Below are 26,434 nucleotides of genomic sequence, written 5' to 3'. Positions count from 1 at the left end.
ATAAAAGCAGCTGAAGAGTAGCTCTTACCCTAAGCGCAATTACTTCAAGTTTTCCTATAAAATAACTTTTTTCCTAACCAGTATTTCTTAATGTATAAAACGGCAATTTAACATTAAAAAACCAATTGTTCCTCACTCTTATTTGGCTTTCCGTGTTAATATGCACCTACGCTTTCTTTCCTCACTACTCTACCAATTTGGAAATTCAGGAACAGTAATGCAACGAGTTCAAGTATAAGCTAATAAAGTTTTGCCAATTGCAATCTTACTGTCATTCCAATTAATGAAAAAGGAGGGGGAAAAGGCCAGAAACAGTAGAAGGTACAGGAACACAAATACCATCTTCCTTTAAGCACTATGCGACATACAGGCTAAATTCTAGGAGGTTTTCCCCAATATCACAACTGAATTTTAAGCAAGCGGTACTGTCTTGATATTCTATTAGCAGCATACTCTGCAGTCAGGAGTCCGCAGAAGTTTTACTTGATTTCAGCTGCAGAATGAAGCAGATCACACGCACGCTGATTTCAGCAAACAAGTCTATGTCTGCCGCAAGCCATTTCTGCTTTTTAACCAGTGAAGGTGTTAAATAAAAGTGTAATTTAATAACATTAATTGCAGCCTATACAAAGGTAGGTCCAGCTATACAATTATTGTCTTTTAAGCCTGTGTTACAGACAGTGCACAGACAGACCAAGTGTGCTATTTTGAGCATACCTGGACTGATGTCTGCCCTTCAGCTCGCGAGCTTCTCACCAAATGGTTATTAGTGGTTCCAACAAGGGAATGCTGCTGCCTGTTTTCTGATTTGCTCAAGTTTTGGCTGTTATGGAAACTGCTTACTTCCTGGTAACCACTGTCAGAATAAGAATTCATTTGTGTTGAACTTCTTGAGTTACCTACAGACCCTGCAGATATGAAGCCAGCATAAGAATAAAAGTATCAGACAACTTCACAAAAATAAAATATTATATAGCTTTGTTATTTATTGCATTAATAATTGTATTACATTTTTATACAGTCAACGCAGGAATATATTCTAATATTTAAAAAGCACACAACAGACCCTCACTTTCATGGAGAGATGTCTGTTCTGGTGAGTAGAGGTTCCCTTGCTCTGGTTCTGTCCTAACGTCATAGGCGTTGGTGTGAACGCTCTCTGACACTCGGGCTTTGTTTACACCGGTGGTCGGAGGATCTGAAAGAATAAATCAGTTAGATAAATCCAATGCTTCACATGTAAGTTTCCTGAAAACTCAGTAATTTTCTCACATGCGCTAATGAAGAACTTAATTCCATCATGAAGAGGGTCTACCGATAGACAGGTATCATCTACCAAACTAAACGAAGAGCACGTTAATGCTAACAGCTGAGAATCTTGTTTCCTGTAGTTTTGATGTAGTTCTACAATTCCAATTTTTAAAATGTACAGTCCAACCTATTTTAACGAAGAATGTAACCGATTCCCTAGTAAGTATACTTTGCAGAGTGCAACTGTGCTGTGGTGCGTCATTTGTCGTAAGGTCCTGGTATCTCAAGAGCTTCCTAAGTAAAAGGCCGAGTTGAATTTCATCACTGTTTGTGTAACATCAACAGAACTCACTGCAAATTTTATACATTTTTTACTGAATATACTACTATCCAAATGTTTATTTTTTAAGAACTCTTGAGCTAACTTCAGTTCTAAGAATATTATCTGAACTTTACAGACAGCAAAGGATAGCATCATCATACATAAGAGAAAGCGAAGGAGACATCACAGTACGACTATGAAGAAAGGAAAAAGCTAAACGTAGTCTGGAAAAAAAAAAAGACAAAGATGAGGACAGGAAACAACAAGAAAAACTGAATCAAAATTATTTTGACAGAAATATTAAGCATTCAATTGCCAACACATTACACATCGATAAAGAACAGGCATCAGAGATGCAGTCGGAAATGCGGGTTTCATTAAAGGTAACGGCAGATACATAAATTCTTGGTGAAGAAATGTATCCCAGGGCTCGGTGCTGGGGCTGGTTCTCTTTAATATCTTTATCAATGATCTGGATGAAGGGATCGAATGCACCCTCAGTAAGTTCGCAGATGACACTAAACTGGGCGGGCGTGTTGATCTGCTTGAGGGTAGGTTGGCTCTGCAGAGGGATCTGGACAGGCTGGACCGATGGGCTGAGACCAATGGTATGAGGTTCAACAAGGCCAAGTGCCGGGTCCTGCACTTGGGACACAACAACCCCATGCAGCGCTACAGGATTGGGGCAGAGTGGCTTGAAAGCAGCTCAACAGAAAAGGACTTGGGAGTGTTGGTTGACAGCCGGCTGAATATGAGCCAGCAGTGTGCCCAGGTGGCCAAGAAGGCCAACAGCATCCTAGCCTGTATCAGGAATAGTGTGGTGAGCCGGACTAGGGAAGTGATCATCCCCCTGTACTCGGCACTGGTGAGGCCCCACCTCGAGTACTGCGTTCAGTTTTGGGCCCCTCGCTACAAGAGGGACATTGAGGTGTTGGAGCGTGTCCAGAGAAGGGCCACAAAGCTGGTGAGGGCTCTGGAGGACAAACCTTATGAAGAACGACTGAGGGAGCTGGGGTTGTTTAGCCTGGAGAAGAGGAGGCTGAGGGGAGACCTTATCACCCTCTACAACTACCTGAAAGGAGGTTGTAGAGAGATGGGGGCTGACCTCTTCTCCCTGGTGACAAGTGATAGGACGAGGGGAAACGGGTTCAAGTTACGTCAGGGGAGGTTTAGATTAGATATTAGGAGACATTTTTTCACTGAAAGGGTTATTAAACATTGGAATAGGCTGCCCAGGGAGGTGGTGGATTCACCATCCCTGGAGGTGTTTAAAAAAAGGGCAGATGGGGCACTTAGGGACATGGTTTAGAAGTGGCTCTTGTCAGGGTAGGCTAAAGGTTGGACTCGATGATCTTAAAGGTCCCTTCCAACCTCAACAATTCTATGATTCTATGATTCTATGAATGAGCCCAGAGTGGAAACCAGAAGAAAGATGCTAAGAAGGAACAGTCTGGTAGTAACTCCTGCGACCGCTTCGCATTAAAAGCTGCGAGTTGTGGACAACGAAGCCTGCTAAGTGCTCTTTCAAAAAGAATGAGTCTGCACACTACAGAAAGAGTTTGCAGAAATTTGATGCTAGCAACTTAGGAGTAAGACGGAAAAAACGTCTGAAATAAATTCTACGCAATAGCTAATAAAAACTCTCTCCAACTGATGGAAAAAAAATACCCCACAAAATCAACAAAACATGAAACAAAAACCCGCCTGCTAACAGATGAGCTATTGGAAATTCTTTATAACAGCTGTTATTACAGCATACTTCAAAAGAGAAATCAAACCCATAGAGTACTTGTGCCCATCAAGCTGTAAAGAAACGCTCTGTACATAAAATGCTGGTGTCTCGCTATTTGTAGAAGTAGCCACAATGGAACACTCACTCTGAAAACGTTATTCATTAATTGCTATTATGACAAATGTCTGAACGCTACTCAAATACCAGATTTAAAAAAAAAAAAGTAAAAAAATCAAGATATCCTAGAAATTACAGGCAGTCAGCAGAGTTATTTACCAGTAGTACATTCTTAGGTCAAAACCAACAAGTAAAATTTGATGCTGATTAGCCTACTATAATACAAGTATTATGACCAAATTTAATACACAGCGTTATTACATTTCCATAAACTTACACATCATTATCCCTAGGAATGATACAGAGAACCAACACTGAAACAACTCACTTTCACAGCTCCTGTTACACTAACTCAGTGACAGATCACAACAGACAGCAGTGGGTATTATATGTTCTTTAGAATAAAAGACGTGTCAAGAATGGGATGTTTAAATTACTCTATAATTATATTCAACTTCAATATTTTAATCTTCAATCTTTTTTGTTCAAATAATACAAGGCCCTGTTATTTTAGTTACTTGATATTACATGATACTAAATCAATGTCAGGCTGACAAATAATCAATTTTGGGAGCAGCACACAGGCAGAATAAGGTTCAATTGTGCGGTGCCTACAGATGTTCCTAAGCCAGAGGTCTGAACCACAACCTCACTCGCAAACGCTTTCACAATGAGAAAAAATAAAGATTGTTTAGGCTCCCTAACAAAGGCAAGAATGCACAATAAAATTAATTGTTGTCTTTCTATCTTTCGCTGCTCCTATAAATCATGAGGAGGGTGCCCTGAATAAAATAATAGTCTTTTTATAAACGGCTGCTGATCTAATATGCTATTTATAAGCATCTGCAAAACAACATGATTTTATACTTCTGTTAAAAATTCTGTATAATTCTACTGGTGCATAAAGCACTTTCAGCTACGGTCACATCTTATCGCATCATCCGCTGATGTTCTCTGATATAAACTACTATCTGCAGTCAGGAAAACAGGTGATTTAAGGGAGTGTTTTCATTCATCTTTAACATCAGTGTTTTTCAGACCGCAGTTGGTAAAGCATCACCTACTGACACTTCTTTGAAATAAAGCTCAAGAGCGAGTCTGTAAGTAAAAGCTACAGTCATGCTGTAATCACAACATAAATGTAAACATTAAATGAAATGTATACCAGAAAAGTCTAAGCAAAAAATACATTTTTTCAAACATGCTCACTTACGAGCAATTACTCCAGAAAAGCCTTACTTTAGATACACAGAGATGTGGAAATGTACATCTAGATTTACACGAATGCATAGAATATTTAAATAGAAATACAATTTTTTGCCATGTGTCAAGTGACTTCTTAGGGGCGTGCGCAGGAGATTTCAAAAGAAGAGAAACACACAAGTGGGAGGAGAAAATTAAAGAATAAAAAAACCCATGGAGCTGGAGGGATGGAAAAAAGAAAGAGAGGAACTAATAGGAAGTCAAGGAGAAAAACAAACAATAGAAAAAGAGTAAGTTACAGGAAAAACTGAGGAGGAAATAAAGAAAGGGAATGGAACTGGATGAGATAAACAATGACTGAGATATGTCAGAGGGTATCTTTACCAGGTGTGAACTGTCACTGAAGTATTATAGATCCAGGGGAAATAATGTGTTTAAAAAAAAAAACCCACAAAAATAATTTTCCCATTGAAAGTATAAGTAAAACTAATTTCTCAATTACCTGAAATTTGACTTCCATTTAAAAACAGAGCTAAAAGAACACCTGAAAAGCATCACCACGACCAGCAAAATTTAAATGCCAAGACAAGTTGGCTGTTGAGAATATTAGATTTAAAAGAAAGGAAAAAGCTAATGTGTGCTTCACCTCAGGTGAGGCAATACCATGGTGGCAACTGAAACCACGTAACACCATTATACAGAAGTTTCAGAGCTTAGTCTCTACACAAAACAAAAAGCAGGAAGGGGAGGGGAAAGTAGATAGTTTGAGAGACTTATTTACCTAAAATAGTCACAATTAATCATAATTACAAAGATGCTTGAGTGAACAAGCAGATAACTCTGCTGTGTTACTCTTTGTAGAGCAGAAACTGGATAGCTCTTAAAACTGCATGCATCTTCTTATAAAGATATGTTAACACTATGCAGAACTTGCTTAATAAAACTTCTAACGAGCTTCCTAAAATTCTAATTGCATTTTGATCACTTCACCAGTTTTGCTCACTACGACATTCTGTTAAAAGTCCGTGATTGAATCGGAGAAACGCGGCCCAGTGCAAAAAGCAATTTGCCGGGAGTCACGGTCCCATTTCTGGTGCTGCCCCGCGGTTTGGACACGTTGGCTTGTGCTCATACACTTCATCGTCTAACGAGGCGACAGCTGCTCGGAGAGTGACTCTTTAATAGTGGGTATTTAAACTGATGCAAAAGTGAAACAATGACTAGTGAAACCCTTTGAACTCTGAAGGACTGACCGGATTACTCCAGCAGACACTCCAGTGTTACTTTTAATATACAGTCCTACCTGTCCCACCTAATATACTCAGGAGTAGATGTAGACGTACTACAAGACAAAAGTTTCTTGTTTGGGAAATAAAGTTCAAGCTATCCTGAGATACAAAAATAGAAGAAGCACTCTCAGAAAAAACCTTCGCTTACTGGAGATTTTCTCAGTTAAGTAAGAATATCTGTAAAAAGAAAATCAGTCTTCAAGCTTAAAACATACCATATTTTTTTCACGATCCTTACCTGCCAGGGTAGAAGGATTTTTGAATTAATTGCAAAGGAGACCCAATACACAAGACTTTTGTTACGGTCACATCTCACACAAAAATTCAAAGGCAAAAAAAGGTGCAAGAAAAGTAGCTGCAACTACCTCTAAGCCAAAACAACCTTTTACAGCAACAGAGCAACACGCAAGTCTCTTCATGTTTGAGAAAGAGGATATTAACACCATACTTGAGAAAAGATACTTGAAAAAGATACGTAGCATTGCTGCTAATGTTCAGTTTACTTCAAAACAAGCAATGAATGCCAAGGAAATAAAGGGGTTTTTTGGGCTTAAAGCAAAATGTACACATAAAAAGTAATACCTGATGATCTCCAAGGAAATGACTTCTCAGTAGAGCTGCAGAAAGAAAAAAAAAATATCACAAAAAAGAACCACATGGCTAGTCTGGATTTATTTTTTATTTTTTTCAACCAAAGCATACAAAATTGTACAAACAACCCCCAGCAGATCAAGTTTCAATAGCCCATGTCAGCACGTTACTGCTGACAACTGAACCACTGGTTTTGATTTTAATTTTGCATTAATCACTGGGCATTCCCTGTAACTTACTGTACGGCGGAGCATCCAGCAGCGTAAGCTATGGCACGGGCCGGGGGAGCGGGAGGGGGGACAGGTGTGTCCCACCGAGGGCGTAGTGACACAGGGGGCATTCGGTGCCTGTCAATGGCAGGGAGCAAGTGGCCTCACAGGCAGGGCTCCAGCACGGGAGATGTGGGAATCACACCTCCAGAGCATTGTGCTTCTGCAGGGAATGCGGTTTGAAATAGATGAACAGAAACAGACCTACAGTTTTTACTGTTGTTTCATTTTGCAGTTTTCCAGAGAGAACTCCAACCCTTTGCACATGAAGTGAAATCATCTGACATAGCAAAACATGTACGCCTCAGCGTAAACGGACCACAGATTTTACATCGCCAAGGTTAAAGAGATGCCTTAAGAAACAGCTATTTCACAAGATCAAGCGAGCGTTTGGTATCAGTGTAAACCCCGACTTCTCTTGTATCTTTGCAATAACTATTTCATATCAAACTACTGGAACCATGTTGCTTCTTCTACAAGTCAATGTTCCTTCACGTGTTGATATAGTATTGATGCACAACTACCTTTGCAGACAAATGTAAAATTCATCCATGTATTATTAAAATGAGACCCATTTTTCCACAAAAATAAGTATTTTCTTACTCCACATACCAATTATCAAACTTTGAATATTAAATTATTTTTGCAATGATTATAAGCTGCTATTTTCCAACCCCAAAGCTATTTAAATATAGGCAAGTCCATCAGATTTTATGATGTCTAAATATCAGCATCAAACACTGATTTTGTGTAAGATGTATCTATTTCTAAATTAGTACTATTTATTTTACTTCCTTCTAACACAGCTAGCAACTACAAAAAACTTTAGCACAGCAACACGAACAAGACTAGATACTTATTTTCTAAAATGCACTCAATCATTTAGGAGCCTTTTTTGGAAACAAAAGTATTTGTGTATAGAAGAGTGCCAAGCTTGCATGCTAGTACGAACTAAACGACAATTATAATCAAATTTAGAGAAAAAGGAGAATTCAAGTGTAGGCTTCAAGTATCTGAAGGCCAACTTGATATCTAGACAGTAATGGAATTTTTACTGTGTATTGGCTGTTCTTTCCCTCACTTTATAATTTTAGTGTCTTTTGGCATGCCATGCTATTTTTTTCTTTAGAACATACATAAAGAGGGCCAGCTAAACAGACTGAAATTTGGTGTATGGGAACTGCAGGTGAAGAGCTGAACTCCAGACGGATTGACCCTCAGAAGTCCCCTCGTGCACCACTGTGTGTCTGAGATGCTCGCGGAGAGAAGGGTGCTCACACACATGCTCCACCAAAGGCAGGCGCGCGCCTCGGCTTTCACAAGTATTTTCTCTTTCCTGAAGGACCATCTCGTCCAAGCCCAGAAATATCTTAAGTTTAGCCAAAGATGAGATCGCTTAGCAGTACTTGAACACAAGTCCAATGTCAGAAGCACTAATTAAGTGCATAAACAAAATCAAACTACATACCGAACCTGGATAAGCAACTAGTTCCGTTGGATGTCATCCTACTGGGGGAGCTGAAGAACCTGCCCTACAACAACCATCAGCTGCCTTCCCCAAAGCTCGGCTGCTGAGACCGTGCGGGTTCTCTCATTCCACGTGAGCGCAAAGCCTGGTGGATTCATTTAAACCACCATTAGTGGTATAGTTTAAACTGGGATTTAAACAAACCCGGTTTTCAATGACAGAACCTGCTAAGGCGTTTCAGGAAAGAAGGTCACAGCCTCCAGTGAACAGGCGGCAATGAATGGCTACAGATGGTTATTTCTTAAGCTATTACAGCTTTCTCCAACAGACGAAGCAAACGTGGTCCACAACTAGCCAGCTCTCTGGGAAACCAAAGTACCTCCAGACCCCTGGAACTCTGCGGAAAGGAACCGCTCGATCGTCACCCGGCCATTCCAGAGCAGTGAGCACTGCCGGGACCACCAACCCTCCATTTTTGCGCAGCCTTGGGCTAACGTTCATCCAATTTAAATAAAAAGTTAAAAATAGTTCTCATTTCTAGTAGATTACCCTTGAATCCAACTAGTGCATTAACTCCAGAAAGTTTCGTTGGTGTATTTTGAGGATTGTAACTATATGACAAAGTAAATTCTGTGCAACTTTACTGGCTTTTTGCTTGCAAACTGAGCCTTGTAACTATTCTGATGCAACCTCTAAAAATATTTCTATTGTTAAAAATTCATGAGGAAATTTGTACCAACACTGGTATTGGATTCAAAAGAATTTGTATAAACTGAATGAATGTTAATTATTGAAAGCTGAGTTCTGAATATCAGTTAATCTACATGAATTCTTTAGAGCATATATTCTTTACTCTTCACCGAGTAAACTTGGATATAATGGGTTCTTTAATCAATTACTGTTAGCCTATTCATTAATACTTCACTCTGCTGAAATGAAGAAATATGAAGATGATTTGACAGATACCGTGAACACCGGCCCCAGAATTCTCACGCTACCTGAATGTCAAGTTTTACCCTCTTCACCTCTTACTTTATTCCTCAGACTTTCTGGAAACGCAATTCCTTACCACGAGATGACATCACGCTGTGGTGCTGGCAAAGGCAGAAAGTGCCAAGCAGGCAGAAATCCTTCACTCTGACATACACAGGACTAGACAAACCCCAAACGTATCTCCACCCAACAGCCCTGGCTAACCGACCTCCTTTACCTGTACAGGACTTAGGAGCGATAGAGGTCGTCTGACGATGGGTCGTAGGTAGAAAGCTACTTCATGAACAATTAAATTGTTCAAGACGTTAACTTGATTCTTATTATTTCTGCAAAAGTTGAACACCTACCACCTACTGACTTCATCATCTAATTTTGCCACCTTACCGATGAAATGTTTTGAAGTTACCAAATCCTTCAGCTTTGATAAATGCATTTATCAGTCCAACGCATTATATTCCACCGTTTAAAAACCAGTGCGGTCAAACCCCGCACTACCAACAAGAAGCCACTGCCATTAATGGTCATTACGCTGCCGCTTCCCAACATTAGCAGGCAATACACACAAAGAGAGCCCGTATGTGCTGCACGGCACTTCTAAAAATACTTCAGCCCACTAACAGCCTTGAAAAAGAATTAGGTTAGTAGGGCAGACATGCAGAAAATATATTTTTCTTTCAGAACAGTTTGGTATAATGTATATAGTTTTAAACTGAAGAAGTTAGAGATAAATGTTATCACAGTAGAGAAGCTATTTTTAAACACTAAGGAAGGAAAGCGTAGATAAAATATCAGACATATGGTCATGTACATGGAAAGAATTTTCTCTTCCCTTCTCAATCTGCTTCTCAAGAGCACAAAGAATAAGTGAAATAAAAACATAACTCTGCACTAAGTGCATATAAAATACATACACCAAAACACTAATTTTTTAAGCCAGTAACACAAATATTTGGTACGTGAAGATGGAGCACGCATACAAAATCTGCTGAAATCAATCAATTTACTACTTTTTTTTTTGATGCTTTGAATCTTTTTTCTCACTTCTGTTTCTTAAGTACTGGATTTTTTGTTTGTTTAGGGGGGTTTTTTTGTTTGTTTGGGATTTTTTTTGTCTCTTTCACACCTTTCCCATCTTACGGCTTTAGTTCAAAGCTGATGTCTCAGGCATAAAGTTGAACTTGCTGCCAATCTGGAGGAAAAAAGCATCTGACAAATGGAAAAGGTTTCGTATGAAGTCATTTAGAGACAAACCATACCAAGTACCACCAGTGCCATTTTCCATCCTTCAAGGAGAGCTCTCCAACAAAGCCCCCGTCCCGCTGTGGATTTCCAAGAGGCGGGCAAGCGCTGGGATGGGCCTCGGCCCCGGGCCAGCTCAAGGGCTCGGCACACGGCAGGGGCAGAACCGGCTGCAGCCACAGCAGTAAATGGCACCCGCCGCCAGCCCTTCGGCTAGGACAGCCTTCTCCGCAGAACAGGCTCAGCCAACGCGGCACACGAGCTACACCGTTCCTAGCCCCTACCTCTCTATGGGATAGCAAGGCTGACAGAACAACACTAACGTTTAAGAAAATTGCAGATTTTTGTTAAGATATCTAAAGCAATATACTGTTTTTTAAAAATTATGTAAACACAACTACGACCTTCAGTTTCTAGACTGGACAGCTAACTTAAATTCTCAGGGCTACACACAACTTCTGCAGGGATTATATGACATGGAACAGTTTAAGCCTATTATCTTAGCAAGTATTTGATAAAATGAAATGTATTCCTGATTTAAACAGTACCGCTTGAGAGAAAAGGAGCGATTTCCATTGCCTGTCTTAACTGCTTGAATATACCGCTATTGTCATCAAAAAAAGGCAACAGTGTAAAAAACTAAGTATTATTTAGTAAATATTTCTACAGTGTTGAAAAGCTGTAAAAAGCCAAATATGTAATTCTGTTGAAAATTTATGTACTTCTCACATATTTCTTCAGTGTGTTCGTTTACTGCTTGGCTAAGCTTCCAGCGCTGGGATACATCTGTGCCGTCAGGCAGCCGGTAGCAAAGGGGTTCTCCCCAGGGATCCGCGCTCGCGGCTCAGGCGGAGCTGCCAGCCGACACCCCAATGTCTGTTAAGACTGAATGTCTTGTTCTATTGCTTTACTTGTCCTTTACCTTCCATTTGAAATACCTACATCAAGGACACGTTTACAATTATATGCAGCGTGAAGGCTTAAAGCTTTGTGTAACCGTAAATTCTCGGTATGGGGGATTTTTCTAATAAAATAGCATACATTAAAATCCATAAACTTGCAGTACTTATTACAAGCAACTGGCAGCCATCAAAATCAGTGTAACAAGATTTCATATTTTTGCTTTTCTTATTGATACAGCTTAGCAGAAGTTTTCACAAATATTTTAACTAAATGAGGTGACGCGTGACACCGTGCAGTGCCGACACCGCGACAGCAGAATGGCACACCGCCCAGCGGCAGTGTCTTCCTGCCTTTTTCATATTCGAACATCACCAAACTGCATAAAAAACCCCAAATTCCTCAATTCTACTGGCATTCAAAAGCTTTGATGGAATTTCAGGAAGGCTTACGGACTGGGTAAACAGAAAATAAAAATACAAATACTGGAGCTATAACAAGAAACTTTGCAAGTTTCACTCGTTTTCGATGTAAACATGCAAAAAATAAGCGTATCTAAATTTCTGTGGACTCAAGAAGATTCATAATACGTGAAGTAAGAACCGTAACGCCTAAAACAATCTCAGCACGGACCAGCTTCCAACAAGAGGAGGTTCGTTCATTCTGCGACAGAGATGGTGCCTCCTCCGAGTGTTTCAGCATCAGCAACTGCCAGGTGACCTGACGAGCGGTTATTTTATTCCACACGGCAAGTAGTTCCTAGCTAGCTACTAATGACAGAATTAATCATTATTTCTTCTAAATTGTTAGGGTAAGTGGCCTATTATTGTCTGTGCCCAAAATATTCTTCCAACAGCTCTATGATGATCAACTGGGAGATCTTGATTTAAAATTACCTATTACTTAGCTAAATTCTGGCAAATACATTTCAGCCCTGCTTTTATTGTATGCTGAAGCTCTGCAAAGAAAATTAAGTGTATCATTTCTTATTTAGTTTTAAATTTAGTGCAGCCCTTTAATTGATTTCTTTTCAAATTTCAGTAAGTGTAATATTAGTGTAAATATGTAAATAAATTACTGTGATTCCTTCCCTCTTCCCGCCCGGAAAGCACATATGATTCTAAAAATAACTTCTATGGAGTTTATGATTTGCCATGAAAGCTGGTGACATCAGATATTGCAATACACACAGGCAATTTCAAATGCACCTTTTGAAAACACCAAAGTATTTGGCACGTGATATGAACGGGAGGAAGCTGGTTTCTGTGAGGGCAATCGCCCCCAGCTCGGGTCCCGCAGGCAGCCCCGCAGGACACGCTGGTGCTGCCCACCGCAGGGAGGCCGCGGGGCTGGACGCATCTCACGCGGTTCTGCTGCACCAGTGGAGCCACACTCACACAGCTCAGCACCACGGCGCGCTGCGTTACACCAAAACTACTTGCTCTGCTTATTCTCTTTATGAGCATTCTCGCATTTTTTGGGGGGGAAAGAGCGTGACCATGAAATGCAATCCACGTTCACCTCACAGAAAGTTTAGAGTGTTTAATCACAGAGTGAAATATTTTTCTGAATTACTTTGGAATATTTTCTGCTACTACAGAAAGTGCATGTGGTATGTCAGTTGGCACTGGGAAAAGAAGATTACCTGCTACATAAAGCAGAGAAAATAAACCATCCTAGTAGCTATGAAATACATTTAATTTTACAAAACTCAGAAGACTTCAGGTAGACGCATTATTACTCAAACTGACTGTTCAGTATTGGAAGTGTTAAATTTTTTTTTATTATTTACTGTACTGCCAAAAGGGCTTGCATTCTGACGAAGTCCAGTGTGCCATTTACGTACTTTTCTTTTGTTAAAGTGCTTGTGACAAGCTGCTATTATGAGTGCAGTATTTTACAATTAAGTTAAGGAGTATGAGCCTTTTGGTTCCCACTGCCACTCAGTTTTCAGGAGTGACACACAACAGATAACTCACAAAAAGACTCAGTTGACTGTGAGTCACTCGCCAGCTCCCACCCGAGAGGTTGGGCAATGTGTGTTACGGAGTCTGACCGCTGGCCCCGGCACACACCGTATCTGCCTGCATCAGCACTTACTCCACCACGGCTGGTGGAACGGAACCCACACAGATGGAGAGCTGGCTGCAACGCTGGCCCCCGTTGTTCGGGAGGCTGGACAGCCCTGTGGCTTCTGCACAGAAACCCCTGCGTGTTACAGCACGAAACACAAGCGAGAAGACACAACTGAAACCTCACGTTGTTTTTCCCAGTCTATCATCTCCGATCTTGTAGCGTATAACATGGGTAAAAATATTTACTACTTACATGTAACGCTAATCATGTACCATTTCAGGCTCTTAGGAGTTTTGAAATCCTACAGGATGCCACAAAAGATCTTAAAAGTGCTGAGCACAATACCCATTTATAAGAAATAATTATGGGAAGAAATAATTTTAACAGGCAAGTAACCTACAGGCACACAAAAATAAAAGCCGTATTGGAATCCAGGGCTGCAGCTGATCCAGTTCTTCCTTCTCCACCCATTACACTACAATCACTCAGGATCTGCCCTTGTTCTCGTCTCCCACACCGCTCCCGAGAGCCAAAGAGCCGACGGCTCCTCTGCGTTGCTTGCACTCATACTAGAGTTGTAAAACAGGGGGGAACAGACTAATAAACCTACAGGACAAGTACCTTCTGTTCGTTTTGCTTTCTTCATGTGCACAGAGCAACACGGCATTTCTTAAGGACCAGCAGTAACAGAACGGACCACCCTTCGGAAGCAAGAGTCCCTCCCAGGCCTGCTCAGGCAGGTGACGGTCTGACCAGCGGTGCCCACCCCCAGAAGGATTCATCCCGGTGTACATCCCTGCGCTCCACGCTGCCGCCGTGCTCGGCTCAGGGCCATGAAGCTGCGGGTACCAGCTGCAGAGACGCCTAAGCTAGTTTCAGGTACTGATGTCGCATTTCCCGCTCCCTCCCTGGGGCGGTGCTGGCTCGGAGGGTGACCCGAGTGACACAGGGACAGCCCGGAGCCCGCGGCTCCAGGGCAGCGCCTGCTCTGCAGAGCATCACCACCTCCCGCCAGTGCCGGCTTGCAGGAATCCAGTTCAGGAGCGGGCAAATCGGGGGCGTTGCTGCCACCACTCAGGCCAGCAAACCTCCAGCGGGACCTCGGAAACGAAACACTCTGGAACATCGTAACCTTGTTAAAGGACATTAAAGCACTATCTTTGAAACAAAGCACTGTCGATTTCCTCAGGGAAAGAAAACTTGAACAAAGAATAAAAATAAAAAGGCGAACGCCTCTTATGCTTTAGTTTCGCTTGCCTTTTTAGTTCTTGTCATTGCTTTGGTTTTGATTTTTTCAATGTGGCACTGTATGGGACAGCCCTGATACCCGGCGAGGAGAACCATGCCCTCTCCCTCAAGGCCTGACCTCCCGGTGTCTCTGGAGCAGGCTCTCAGCCCTCCTCACCCCCCGGCACGGCGCTCCCTTCCCAAGCCTCTTCCCCAGCCCCTCTCCATGTGTGTTTATTTCCTGTCAGCCTCAGCAGAACATTTACATCACCTACTTTGGGGAAACACATGTACCTTTTTATGGCTATAAGTTTTGCTGCTATATCTGCGTCTGCTGCGATACCGCTCCAAGAGATTGTTCTACTGCGATTCTTGCGACAACTCCTCTAACTACACTGGAAGCAACTGGTTGTGAAGAAATTAAAGCATCTAATTCAAATACAGAATTTATTTTTTTCCCAGCTTCTCATACATCTCTTAAAAGGAATATCCACACAAAAGCATAAGTCAAAAAATTAACCAAGGACACACGCATCTCAGAACGTACTGTCCAAGTTTTAATGCCACGTCCCTCAGTACAAAGGTAATGCAGCACAGCGTTCCCATCTACCCAGCACCGGGCTCGGCTGGGTAACAAAGTTTGGAAAGACAAGAACAGTACTCAGGATACAGAAGTGTCTGTAAGAACTGAGAACATAATTAGACATTAATTTTAAATGTGTAAAATATTTTATTACTAACTATGGAAAAAGTATGGCCCAGAAAACAAGAGCTTGAAGAGTTTATTTAGATTCACAAGCGTACTCGCACCAAAGTATACTACAACCCAATTTATGTGCTGGTATTTTCTCCACCTAAACTTTCATCATCTTTTTTTATACAAATAAACATCATCTAGCCATAAGGAAGCAACCGAAAGAAGAAATTACTCCACAATGCTATTAATTATGTTTTCATCTTGGTAAATTATAGTATTTGATAGAAGTATAGGACCTAACTTACTGTGTAGATACCGGTAATCGTACATGATTTCAAAAACTACACGATATTAGTTGTGGGATAAGCTAACTCTGGGGTTCTCTGTATGTGAAATTCTCTGGACCTGGGATCTAGAAATACCTTTTCCTTTGTATTACTCAGGCAAATTCACTGAAAATGAACATTCAATACCAAATGAAAGGTGGCTGGAGGCATAAAATAGCAGGCTTTTTACTTATTCTTCCATAGGAAATTAACTTTTTTAGCTTTCAAAACAAAATCTGAGCAACACCTGGAGAAACGTGGATCTAGAGGGAAGACAGGCAAGCATGAAGGGTACAAAATAGTCATCTTGTCCAAGGAACATTTTTGAATATTTCAAAGTTTCTTAAACAAAAGTTCTCATGCTGGTAACGATACTGTCAAACGACAACTCAGGTCAAGCAGTCTGATGTATAAAACCCAGCTGTGTTAGCTGATACACTGGATTTTTAAAATTTGCTTTTAAATAATCACCTCCTGTTTCTTAACTTTTTGTAGGAGAAACTTTTCATTTAACTTGCAGAAACATTTATTATGGCCACAGGAGGAAACATTTCAAAATGACACCCAAGTTTATTGCTGAAAGAACAGAGAAACAAACAGTATTTAAGGCAAGAAATTACGCTGTAACCCAAAATGCAGGCACAAATGTTTCATAAGAGAACACACTGTTATCAAGGCTTTCAGAACCAAGAGCTACCAATCATTTAATATGCGTGAGATGAATGAGTGCCCAAACACATTTACAGTTAAAAAAGTTTGCTAAAGAATAAAAAAAAAAATTAAAAAATAAATCAGAATACTAGTTAAAGCTGAAATATTAACAAAATGCTCTGCTACAGTTATTGTCACTGTATGTAAAATATTAGGTATGTTTCACACTATTTAAATATGCTAACATTACATTTATAGCAAGATATTCCCTGAAAACAAATGTAACAACAGAAAGTATTTCAGAAAAGATGGATGAAACTAGATCATTAATTCAGGAAAAAATATAATTGGAGTACTGCATTTAAGTAGCACTGTTACTTTGATACAAATACGTATAACTCTACTGTATTTCTCTGGCTGAATCTTAAAAACAAACTTCAACATATTTAAAGCTTTACATACTCTATATTGAAAAATGTAATCCACAATTAGAGAGGCCTCTTTAAACTGTCCCATAACTCTTCACAGCAAATTTGCATCTTTTTTTAATACTTCACATATTAACAGCTGAATAACTATCAGTGAAAATATACGTATGTAGGACATAAGCACCACTAAAAAGCCCTTTAATTTATGGGACATAGGAAAGTAAAGTCATCAGGACTTGTACCTTGTGCTGGCGATACTTGGTGATTCTGCTCCAAGCCTACATCTTTCTAGCTGATTAGCCACAATTTGCCTTTCCACTTCCAGTTCTCTGGTAAGTCTTTGAAATTGGAGCTCCTGAAATTTCAAAATAAAAAGAAAAGCATTCTTGATGTTAAAATATGGGTGTGTATTAATTCTGAAACAATCACTGTTTCGTCACAATCATGTTTCTTGTTTTGACTCTTCCTTAGTGGAATAAACTATTAGAAGATTAAAGTGGGAATTTAATGGTTTTTTAAAATCAGTGATTCATGCAAATATTAATTTATCACCTATTACAAAGGGAAAAACATGTTTAAGCATTTGTGGATTTAATTTCTCCTGCAGTTAAAATTTTTGTATCTCCTTATCTTGCCACAATCTAACAAAATCAGTGCCTATAAAAGTCAGTCTTCAATTTCATCTAGAACAGAGGCATACTGGAAACTATGGTATCCTAACCCTTCCCACTGCAAAACTTCAAATCCTAACTTACGCTGTGTTCTGACTTCGGTCTTCAAAAACTTAAAATTTATTATTTCAAAGTGGCTGAGTGTAGAGATGTGCTATTTTACCTTTCCTGATCTCAGCTTTTGTTTTATCTCTTGGTCAAAGGTACCAAACCTCAGCCTCTAGAAGGCTTTCAGAAGCTGAAGGTGATGCTCGGAGGATGGCAGGGGAACACAAGCGCTGCACAGACTGTTTGCATCTTATTAAAATCTGGAAGCATTTTCTATAAATGTGATACTGTGAAAACTACACTATGTCATCAAGGGACATTAGTCGTGTTTCCATCCACAGTTTGATTTTGTTCATGACAGAAAAGGATTCTATCAGAGCAATTGTATTATTTTTCAAACTGATACTCTCCATCCCCTGAAGTTTAAGTAAACTGTTCAATACTATTTAAAAATAGATGAACGCTGATACTTAATAATCTCATGAAGCAAGTCTTGTATACAAGTCAAATACAGCACGGAAGCATTCCTTTAACTTTAAAGTGCAAACTACTAATAAGGGTTTTTTTCCCTGAATGTAAGTCATGCAACTGTATGCCTTGCATGCAAAGTCACCTTCGCTCATATAGTTAATGCAAACTATTCCTTCACACCTTACGTTACATGGAACGAGGCTTAAATATTTCGTTGTCATTGATGGTCCCTGAAAGCGCTGTTTCTTGCAGTTGGTACATCCTTTCAGTAAGGTGAAGCACGGCTCAGCAACACAGCCATGGCTCTCGGCAGCCTGCGGGTACCTCTGCCTCTCACAGCTCCGCTCCGGGAGGCCTTCTCAGCACAGCAAGAGGGCGGTCAGAGTAACAGTACACTAAAAAGCTACTCTAAAAGCAGGATTTACCTTGCAGAAGTAGGGATAAAGTTTTTTCTACACAATGAGATTACCTCCAAGAACTTCCAAACAGAGGGCTAATTAGCACTGACTTCCTCGGGAAGCCAGCTGAGGGACATGTCACACTGCAGCTGCCGTACTGCCAAAACGACTCGGTATATTAGATGACAAAAATAAAGTAAAATAAAAAAAAAAAGAAAGAGAGAAAGCTACTTCTGCAAGTCTGATTCAAGCTCCATACAGCAAACTGCCCTGGTAAAGATAAGCCACACAAGCTCCTGCCCCTCCCAGATGATATAAGGAATTGTGGACTTTTCAGACATGTCTCCGAGGTCACTACCCAAACTGAATAAACACACACCCTCATACTCCAAATATTGGCCAGCAAGACTGTGCCGCCAGGACGTGGAACTCGCCCACTGCTGCCACAGGACAAAGCCATCTACAGAACATGCATTTTTCTACTATTGCTCTACTAACAACAGTTCACCAGAACAGAAAACTCTGTAGTTCTGTTAAAAATAACCATGCAAACCACGGGAGCAGCAGGAGAGAGATGTGGTCCTCAACTTCCCCCTGGCCACCCCTTCCAGTACGTTGGTGTTTACTGTCAAGCTTCAGCATCCGAAAAGGTTAGCACAGTCAATGCTCAGACTTGAAAGAACATTTTAGGACATATGTCCTAAACTTGGAATTTATTAAAACCTGCTTCTAGACAGAATTCTAAAGCTAAATCCTTTTAATTCTGAGACCCAATATGAAAAACCTCATGAATATGATAACCTGCGGACCACAGCAAATCTCACGGGCCTGTACACGGCATAGGAAGAATGGATAATATCCGAAGGCTTGTACAACTCCCAAGTGCATCCAGCAGCAGACCCAGCTGTCACAGTTTGAGAGCAGGTCCTGACACGACTCAACCTCACGTTACACCAAAGAGGTACCCACAGTCAGCTCACTTGGACGGTTTGCGTTTCGGAGAGAAAAATATTAAAAAGTGTATTAAGCAAAAAAAAATCAAAGAAATTTACAAATAAGAATTTGTTTTCCAGCTTTAAGTCTGAATACAGATAATACATCCACCTAAAAGCTGATTCACCAGCCAGTCATTAACGTGCTAGTGGAGAATGCCACGATTTCCAAAAAACATTCAGATGCTGAAGCTCTGCAAGTTTTGAAGCAAATTTCAGCAAGACAAGCTTTCTCCCAAGTAACACATGATGTATTATATAGCATGTAACAAACATAAATCTTTAAAATAAAGTGTTGCACTGCTTGTTTGCAGAAATAATATAAAACATTTACCCTATGTTTAAAGCTGTTTCCTGCTCCTTACTTTTAAATCAATATTTGAATAGCAATGTCATTGATCCAAACTGTGAATCTGAACACAAGACTCAAGTTGTTTATTGTTATTTACTGGTCTTTTAATTAAATGAAAAAAGCCCCCATACGCTAGCCATTATTTGCTTCTATTCAATCAGTCTATTAATTTGCCTTTTCATTACAGGCAGAAGCATTAATGAAAATAACATTATTCTAGAAAACATACTCTTAATAGATGCTATGAATACATACTCATCTGGGCTCTCTCCTCCCTGTACTGTCTTCTCCTGCACTCTAACACAGTCCTTCACACCAGCTCACATCTGTTTCTGCAGGAAAGCATTTTATAAGGCAAATATTATCACTAGGTAACTTTTGCCATTTTGCGTTCCAGAAGGAAAAAGTTACAGTGAATTACCAAATCCTAGAAGAAGGTTGACATTGTCTAGAAAGACTTTTTACATAAAGTAAATCAATTAAAAAGGAGCACGTAACAAAGGAAACAAGACAAAGCTCCAGTTCCAACAGTTACAATGGCAGAAATCAGAGGGAAAATAAAATCTGGGTTTGTCAACCAAGCTTGCGTCTACACAATCACAGTTTTATCAACTAATTTGTCACACACACTTTTGTCTTAAAGGTGTTTAAGAGACGAACCAGATAACTGGGATCATCAGAAAAATCAATAATGATTTACATTTTACAAATGTAAAACAATTACGGGTTTAGAAGACAAAAATGCCCCATTGAAAGTAAAAGAATGACCAATACAAGAAAAGTCTTCTCTAAAACACTATAAAAATGAAACAGCTACAGAAAATACTATTTTTTTGCAGCAGAGAAAAGGGATCAAGATAAAATACAGAAAGATGAAGTTATGCCATATTTTTCTCATTTCGTAGTGTACTTTCTTTATACAGTATTGATCAGTATACAGTTTCTTTCCCACCCTCCCTGAGAACTCATCAGAGTACATTCAAGTTCTTCGCCTGAAAAATAAAGGTCCGCCTCATTCCAATAATCACCTCTGTGTCCTCTGCAAACTGAGTGAGGGTGCGCTCGATCCCCTCATCCAGGTCATTGATAAAGACGTTACACAGAACAGGCGCCGGTACCAAGCCCCGGGCACACCACTCGTGACCGGCCGCCGACTGGATTTAGCTCCATTCGCCACCACTCTCTGGGCCCGGCCACCCAGCCGGTTTTTCACCCCGCGAAGTGTTTGCCTGTCCAAGCCATGGGCAGACAGCTTCCCCAGGGGAATGCTATGGGAAACGGCGTGAAAAGCTTTACTAAACTCCAGGTAAACAACATCCACAGCCTTTCCCTCATCCAGTGAGTGGGTCACCTTGTCACAGCAGATCAGGTTAGTCAAGCAGGACCTGGCATTCAAGAACCCATGCTGACTGGGCCTGGACACCTGGTTGTCCTGCATGTGCCATGTAGTGGCACTCAAGAGGATCTGCTCCATGACGTTCCCCAGCACCGAGGTCGGACTGACAGGCCTGTACGTCCCTGGGTCCTCTTTCCAGCCCTTCTTGTGGATGGGCGACACATTTGCTAGGATGCCAGTCAACGGGGACCTCCGCAGTTAGCAAGGACTGCTGATAAATGATGGAATAAATAAGTGCATTGATCACCTTCATAGTCTATGCTTCCTTATAATGACGTTTTATACCACTCTGAATGGAGACCTGCCACCATGACGTTTATCTCTCAGACAGTATACTATCTATTCCAGGAATCTCTTTGAACGCGTTTCTCTAGCCAGCTTCTCTGCAAGCAGTGGGAGAGCACACTCCTCGAACAGGATGCTCCCATACAATGCTGGCTGCTAGCAACACAGAGAAGCTGCTGCCCTAGGCAAAAATCACAATTCGCTGATTTTTATAGTGCTGGCTTACGACAAAATGACATGACAAGAGTCAAATAAAACAACTAAGAAGCTTGTTTTCATTTGCAGAACATCTATGGGGCAAGAACATACTAAATTTCTAGATGTAGATTACAGAATATGCTGCCGTACTGCACCAAAAGGACCAACCAAATCTTCTCAGCCATACACACTACAATGCCTTGGCCCAGAGCTACTTTTTTTTTTTTTTTCCAAAATTATTCAATACACATTGAGGGAAAAAAATATCCCTGTAATTCTATCCACCTGTTTAGCAGTAACTAAACTTAATCACATTATAAAACTACAGGTTTTGTACGCATAACCTAAATTCCACTGCAAAACCACAGACCATATTTCTTAACACAAAGCTACAAAAAACGCTAGCTTTAAATACAGCTCCATTTAAGGAACAGGAAGCATATACATGGTTCAAGAAAGAGAAGAAAGCAACTTGCTTTGGCAAGGCAATCGTAACGGCTGCAGGCAGGCAAGCTTCCATAAGTGAAACCCAAAAGCTATCAAATTTTAGAGCTGTATAGTTTCCTTTTGGAGGCTGAAGTTTCTGTGGATGTCGAAGTGTACACCCCAGCTGACCAGTAACGGCTCTTACTTGGCAAGCTCTGCACGCCAAGTGGGAATTCGCCTGCAATGACGTTGAGATCTCACTCAAGAAGACACTTTAAGATCTTCACTGCCACAAGATACAGATGAGACAAGTTATCCCAATCCTGAAAACAACATACTCTTTTCACTTGAAAGCTGAGTACCTCTAACAGGCTCGTGGCTCCCTGGCAAGTCAAAACAATTGCCAACACACTATGCTGGGCTATTAACAGCAAATATTTGAAAACAGGTAAGTAATTGGAATGTAACTTGTATGACTGACCATAAAGATCGTCATCGTCCTGTTGCAGGCTTTGGATAATCAAAAAAGGTTTAGAGGCAATTCTGGGCTTTCTATCTGCATCCCTCAGTAACATGGCTGAGAACGAGGAGTCTACATTCACAATGTTGACAAACCAAAATTACGTTCTTCCTGCCCTGTTGTGACTGGAAAACCTCTGGCAAAACACAGGTACACTTAAAACTTTAAACAAACAGTGGTCTAACTGGCTAACTGAAGGTTTTCTAGTGACAGCTATGCAAGAATCAGCAGCGATAGCACAAGCAGTGAAGACAACTCACAAACTCTTTTTGAATGGTACATGCCTGGCTAGTCAGAGCAGGATCAGGCAAGGTGGGCCATCTGAGAGAGACAATGCCATGGACAGAGAGATGAATCTCTTGCAGCTTCTTGGCTTCTACCAGTTCTCAGTGGCTGCTGCGGCAGAAGACAGGGCTAGGACAGGGTGTTATTTCAAGTTGTAGTAATGCTGGGATATGCCAAGTTGCTTCGATTGCCAAATGTCATGATCTCCGTGAAATATTAAGAAGGCAACTGTAAGCTGAACTATGAAGTGTTTTCCTAATTATAAAAATGTTGCCTGTTGAACAATTCAGTCGAGCCTCTTCCAGTAGTTCAAGTTGATCTAAGAAAGCGTAGCCAGCGTTTGAGAGGAATACTTCTACCTTGCATTTACTGTTTCTCAATCAACTGCAACAAACAAAGCAGAGCCACGCAACTCCCACTGCCTATGAAAGTTCAAATGGTGCTAAAAGAAGGCAATTACACGTTGGACATTTCTATGATACAAACGTGCAATGAAGACGACAAACAATGTGAAGTTCACTTATGCCTTCTTCACATGAACCTCCTGCACTGATCTACAGCGTTCACCATGTTTCCACATGCTGTAATTCTAAGATAGACCAAGCAATTGACCACTTAAAAGCACACCGAATACTGTATTTTTCCCAATATGAATATCCCACTGTAGTGACCTAATATTTAAATTCTCTACCAGAACCTATTGAGAAAATATCCTGTGCTTTTAACTAACCATATTAGATGAAACACAACATTTTCTGTAAAAATAAAGTTTACTCACGCACACAACTGCATTTGCATGCTTTCAGTATCTCAGTATCCTCCAAAATAGGACAAAAGATGAAAAATTGGACAGGGTAAAGAAAATCACAGATTACAGGACGTGAAATGACACAGCTACAATTATTGGCTGATCACGCTTACTCTCTATTCAACAGCAGCAGACCATTAAAGCCCTTAATACTTTTATGCCTGCATTGTTCATTAGTCTGGTAAAACAGTTTAGTGCTGCTCTAGCTGATGAGGGATCAAAATTTAAGCAGTTCATGGAAAGCTTACTCTTAGTCAACGATAGGAAGGAAGAATGCCACTTGAGGTATTCGCTGACTACATTTGAGCAGCACCCTCTTTGGAAACTGTTTGTTACAATGCTTTTAAATGGGAAAGCTACGGATCCTGCTCTGTCAGCTGGTCACCCGCGTTCAGTTGCCAATGAGTAGAGAGCCTGGTAATCTAAACGTAAGTGTTACAAAAGGTATAAATAAATACTCCAGGATATTTCAGGGGTATCCATAGTTCTAGGCAGGCTCTTTTTCAAGGGGAGTTTCCCCACAGAAGCCCAACAGTACATAATAGAAAGAAAAAATAATTTCTAAGCCTTCATATGAATAAAGGAGTACCCAGAATTTTGATTAAGGAAATGAGTTAGTCATTTCATCTGAGACATGAGCGGTATATATTTTGTCCTAGAATAAGAGCCTTGGGAAGTGGACTTCTCAGACTTGATTCACCAAAACTGGAAATGCTTGCAAACAGCAGAAACGGTAAACTTCAAAGTTCCCAGAATACATAGGGAAGAATGACCTATGCAATTGAACACAGTATTAAGAGAGTTGGAAAAATCCAGTTCTTCCAGTAATGTAGCAAAAGTTGGCAAAGATTTTTGTTTCACTCACACAAAGCTTGGAAGTCCATTTAATAAAAAGCACAGCCTTCATTTCAGAACTGATACGCATTTATCCACTGACTGATCACTAGATGCATGCAAATCAGAATTTCAGAGTGAGACAGTCCCATGTTCATGCCTAATTACCGAAAGTGCATTTAGTAAGTCTTTTTCTCAAGTATCTTGTTGAAGCGACATTCCTACACAGTCGGCTTACACAGTACTTGATATAAAGCACTACATATCTGAATTGGTAAAGAAATCTCCTGAACTTAGTATCAAAGTACTGTCATTCTAGTAAAGATGTTTTTAATCATGCAATCATAGACTCTTTGCTGTATGGAGAATGTGTTCTTTCCCCCACTTCCATCTGAAAAAGATAGGGTTTTGCCTCTCCTCCCCAAATCCTATAAAAACATCTCAAGAACTATGTGAAGAATTTTGTAGTTAAACAATAAAGAAGGGCAAAAAGTAAAGCGCACCCTTTCTAAGTATATGATATGGTTCAATACAGTTATACAAAAGGAAATGTTTTGCCGAAGTGTTGAACAAAAGTGAACACTTCTATGAAAACCCAAGAGATTTATGATTATTCATCTGAAAGCATACCCAATCGTTCTTGCTCTATTGTCACCTATTTACAAAAGAAAAGGTGAAAAGTTGTCTGTCTTTAGGTGTCAAAACCAACTAGACCAAGGAACCAAAGAACAAAGAAACTAAAAAACCCCCAAACCTGCCACTGCTGCAAGTGCTTCTCTCTTAGCAAAGAAATTAAACCCAGCATATTCGTGTTACTTTTGAAAACTGGATGGATGGGTAGTTTTTCCTGTGAGACCTTTTCTCTCAGCCCAATCACCGAAAAGGAAAACTAACACGCTAAGCAGGAAATTCACAATTCCAAATGATCCCCTTTAATCTTGCCAGTTCAGCAGCAATCCGTTCCGAACTCAGCAGCACACGGCTTGCGCGTGTGGAGTAGCCGTGATGCCACAAGTCTGCCTGGGGTAGCGGGCAACCACCTGCCCCCACATCCCGCCCCCCCCCAGTTACTGCTATGATGTTGCCCTGACAATTCTTTACAACTTTTTACTTTACTATGAAATTAATTTACTTTTAATATGGCAAGAGACTCCCTACAGAACTCAACTAAACTTCTACCCAAATACTCCCAGGATTCAGAAATAGACACATACATTTTAATGCTTTAGTTTTACTTAAAACTTGTTTCAGCTTTTCCTAAGATACTTCTGTCTGTTATAGCACAGAAACTTAGTAACATTTTAGAAGCGAAACAGACATTTGGAAAACAGAAACCAAAACAACTCTCTCCCCAAACAAACACCACAAAAAAACCTGACAAGCCACCATCAAATCCACTAGAAGAAAAAAAAAAGAAAAGGCCAAAATACGTTTCAGCTTCATTACGGTTAGCTTTAGGATCTCCCTGCATTCAAAAAGGAACTCCTCCAGTAGAGATGAAACCTACACCAGTAAGAGTCAGTCCTTCCCTTGCCTTTCACCCAAAGTGCACCCACAGACAGCCTGAACCTGGCAGAAGAACTCTGCCCCGGCCGCAGTCAGAGCCGCAAGAGGCTGTGGGGGTAGCCGTGTGTTTGCACATTGAAACGGAACTTGCAGTACTACAAAGCTGTAGAAATCTAAGCTTCTTCAAAGATTACACTTGTTCCGCACATGTTATTTTATGACACTGGAAGTGAATTGCAATGTTCCTTTCCTCAGACATAATCAAGAGAGAAGCACGCAGCTGGCTGCCAATTTGGCCTCCGGGAGAGACGGTTCAGGGGACACGCTCGAGTTTGGTAAAAATGTTGCTTTAAACTGATTTGGGGTCATAGGGAAAAGAAACAAATGGAGAGTTTATTTTAAGTGGCTTGTCGGCTAATTAGTGCAACTTTTTATATAATTGTATCTATGCTGCTACTGTAGAAA

General features: G+C 40.5%; 1 protein-coding gene across 5 annotated transcripts in view; it reads right to left on the bottom strand.

Moving 5' to 3' along the window:
* The window catches only part of PKP4 (plakophilin 4), an 85,025-nt gene that overhangs the window by 30,618 nt on the left and 27,973 nt on the right, over positions 1-26,434 (bottom strand). For 3 of the 5 annotated variants that reach the window (XM_074593634.1, XM_074593636.1, XM_074593635.1), the window contains exons 3-6: positions 17,022-17,134; positions 6,497-6,531; positions 1,067-1,198; positions 718-908 (exon numbers count right to left, since the gene is read on the bottom strand). In XM_074593634.1, the coding sequence (XP_074449735.1) occupies positions 718-908; positions 1,067-1,198; positions 6,497-6,531; positions 17,022-17,134 (471 nt within the window). The remainder of the gene's footprint in view (positions 1-717; positions 909-1,066; positions 1,199-6,496; positions 6,532-17,021; positions 17,135-26,434) is intronic. The other 2 variants (XM_074593638.1, XM_074593637.1) reach the window with 1 other exon arrangement.

Source organism: Larus michahellis, chromosome 7 (assembly GCF_964199755.1).
Source record: "Larus michahellis chromosome 7, bLarMic1.1, whole genome shotgun sequence".
NCBI classification, from domain to species: Eukaryota; Metazoa; Chordata; class Aves; order Charadriiformes; family Laridae; genus Larus; species Larus michahellis.
The sequence above is the reverse complement of the archived record's forward strand: the minus strand, read 5'-3'. Positions and strand labels throughout refer to the sequence as shown.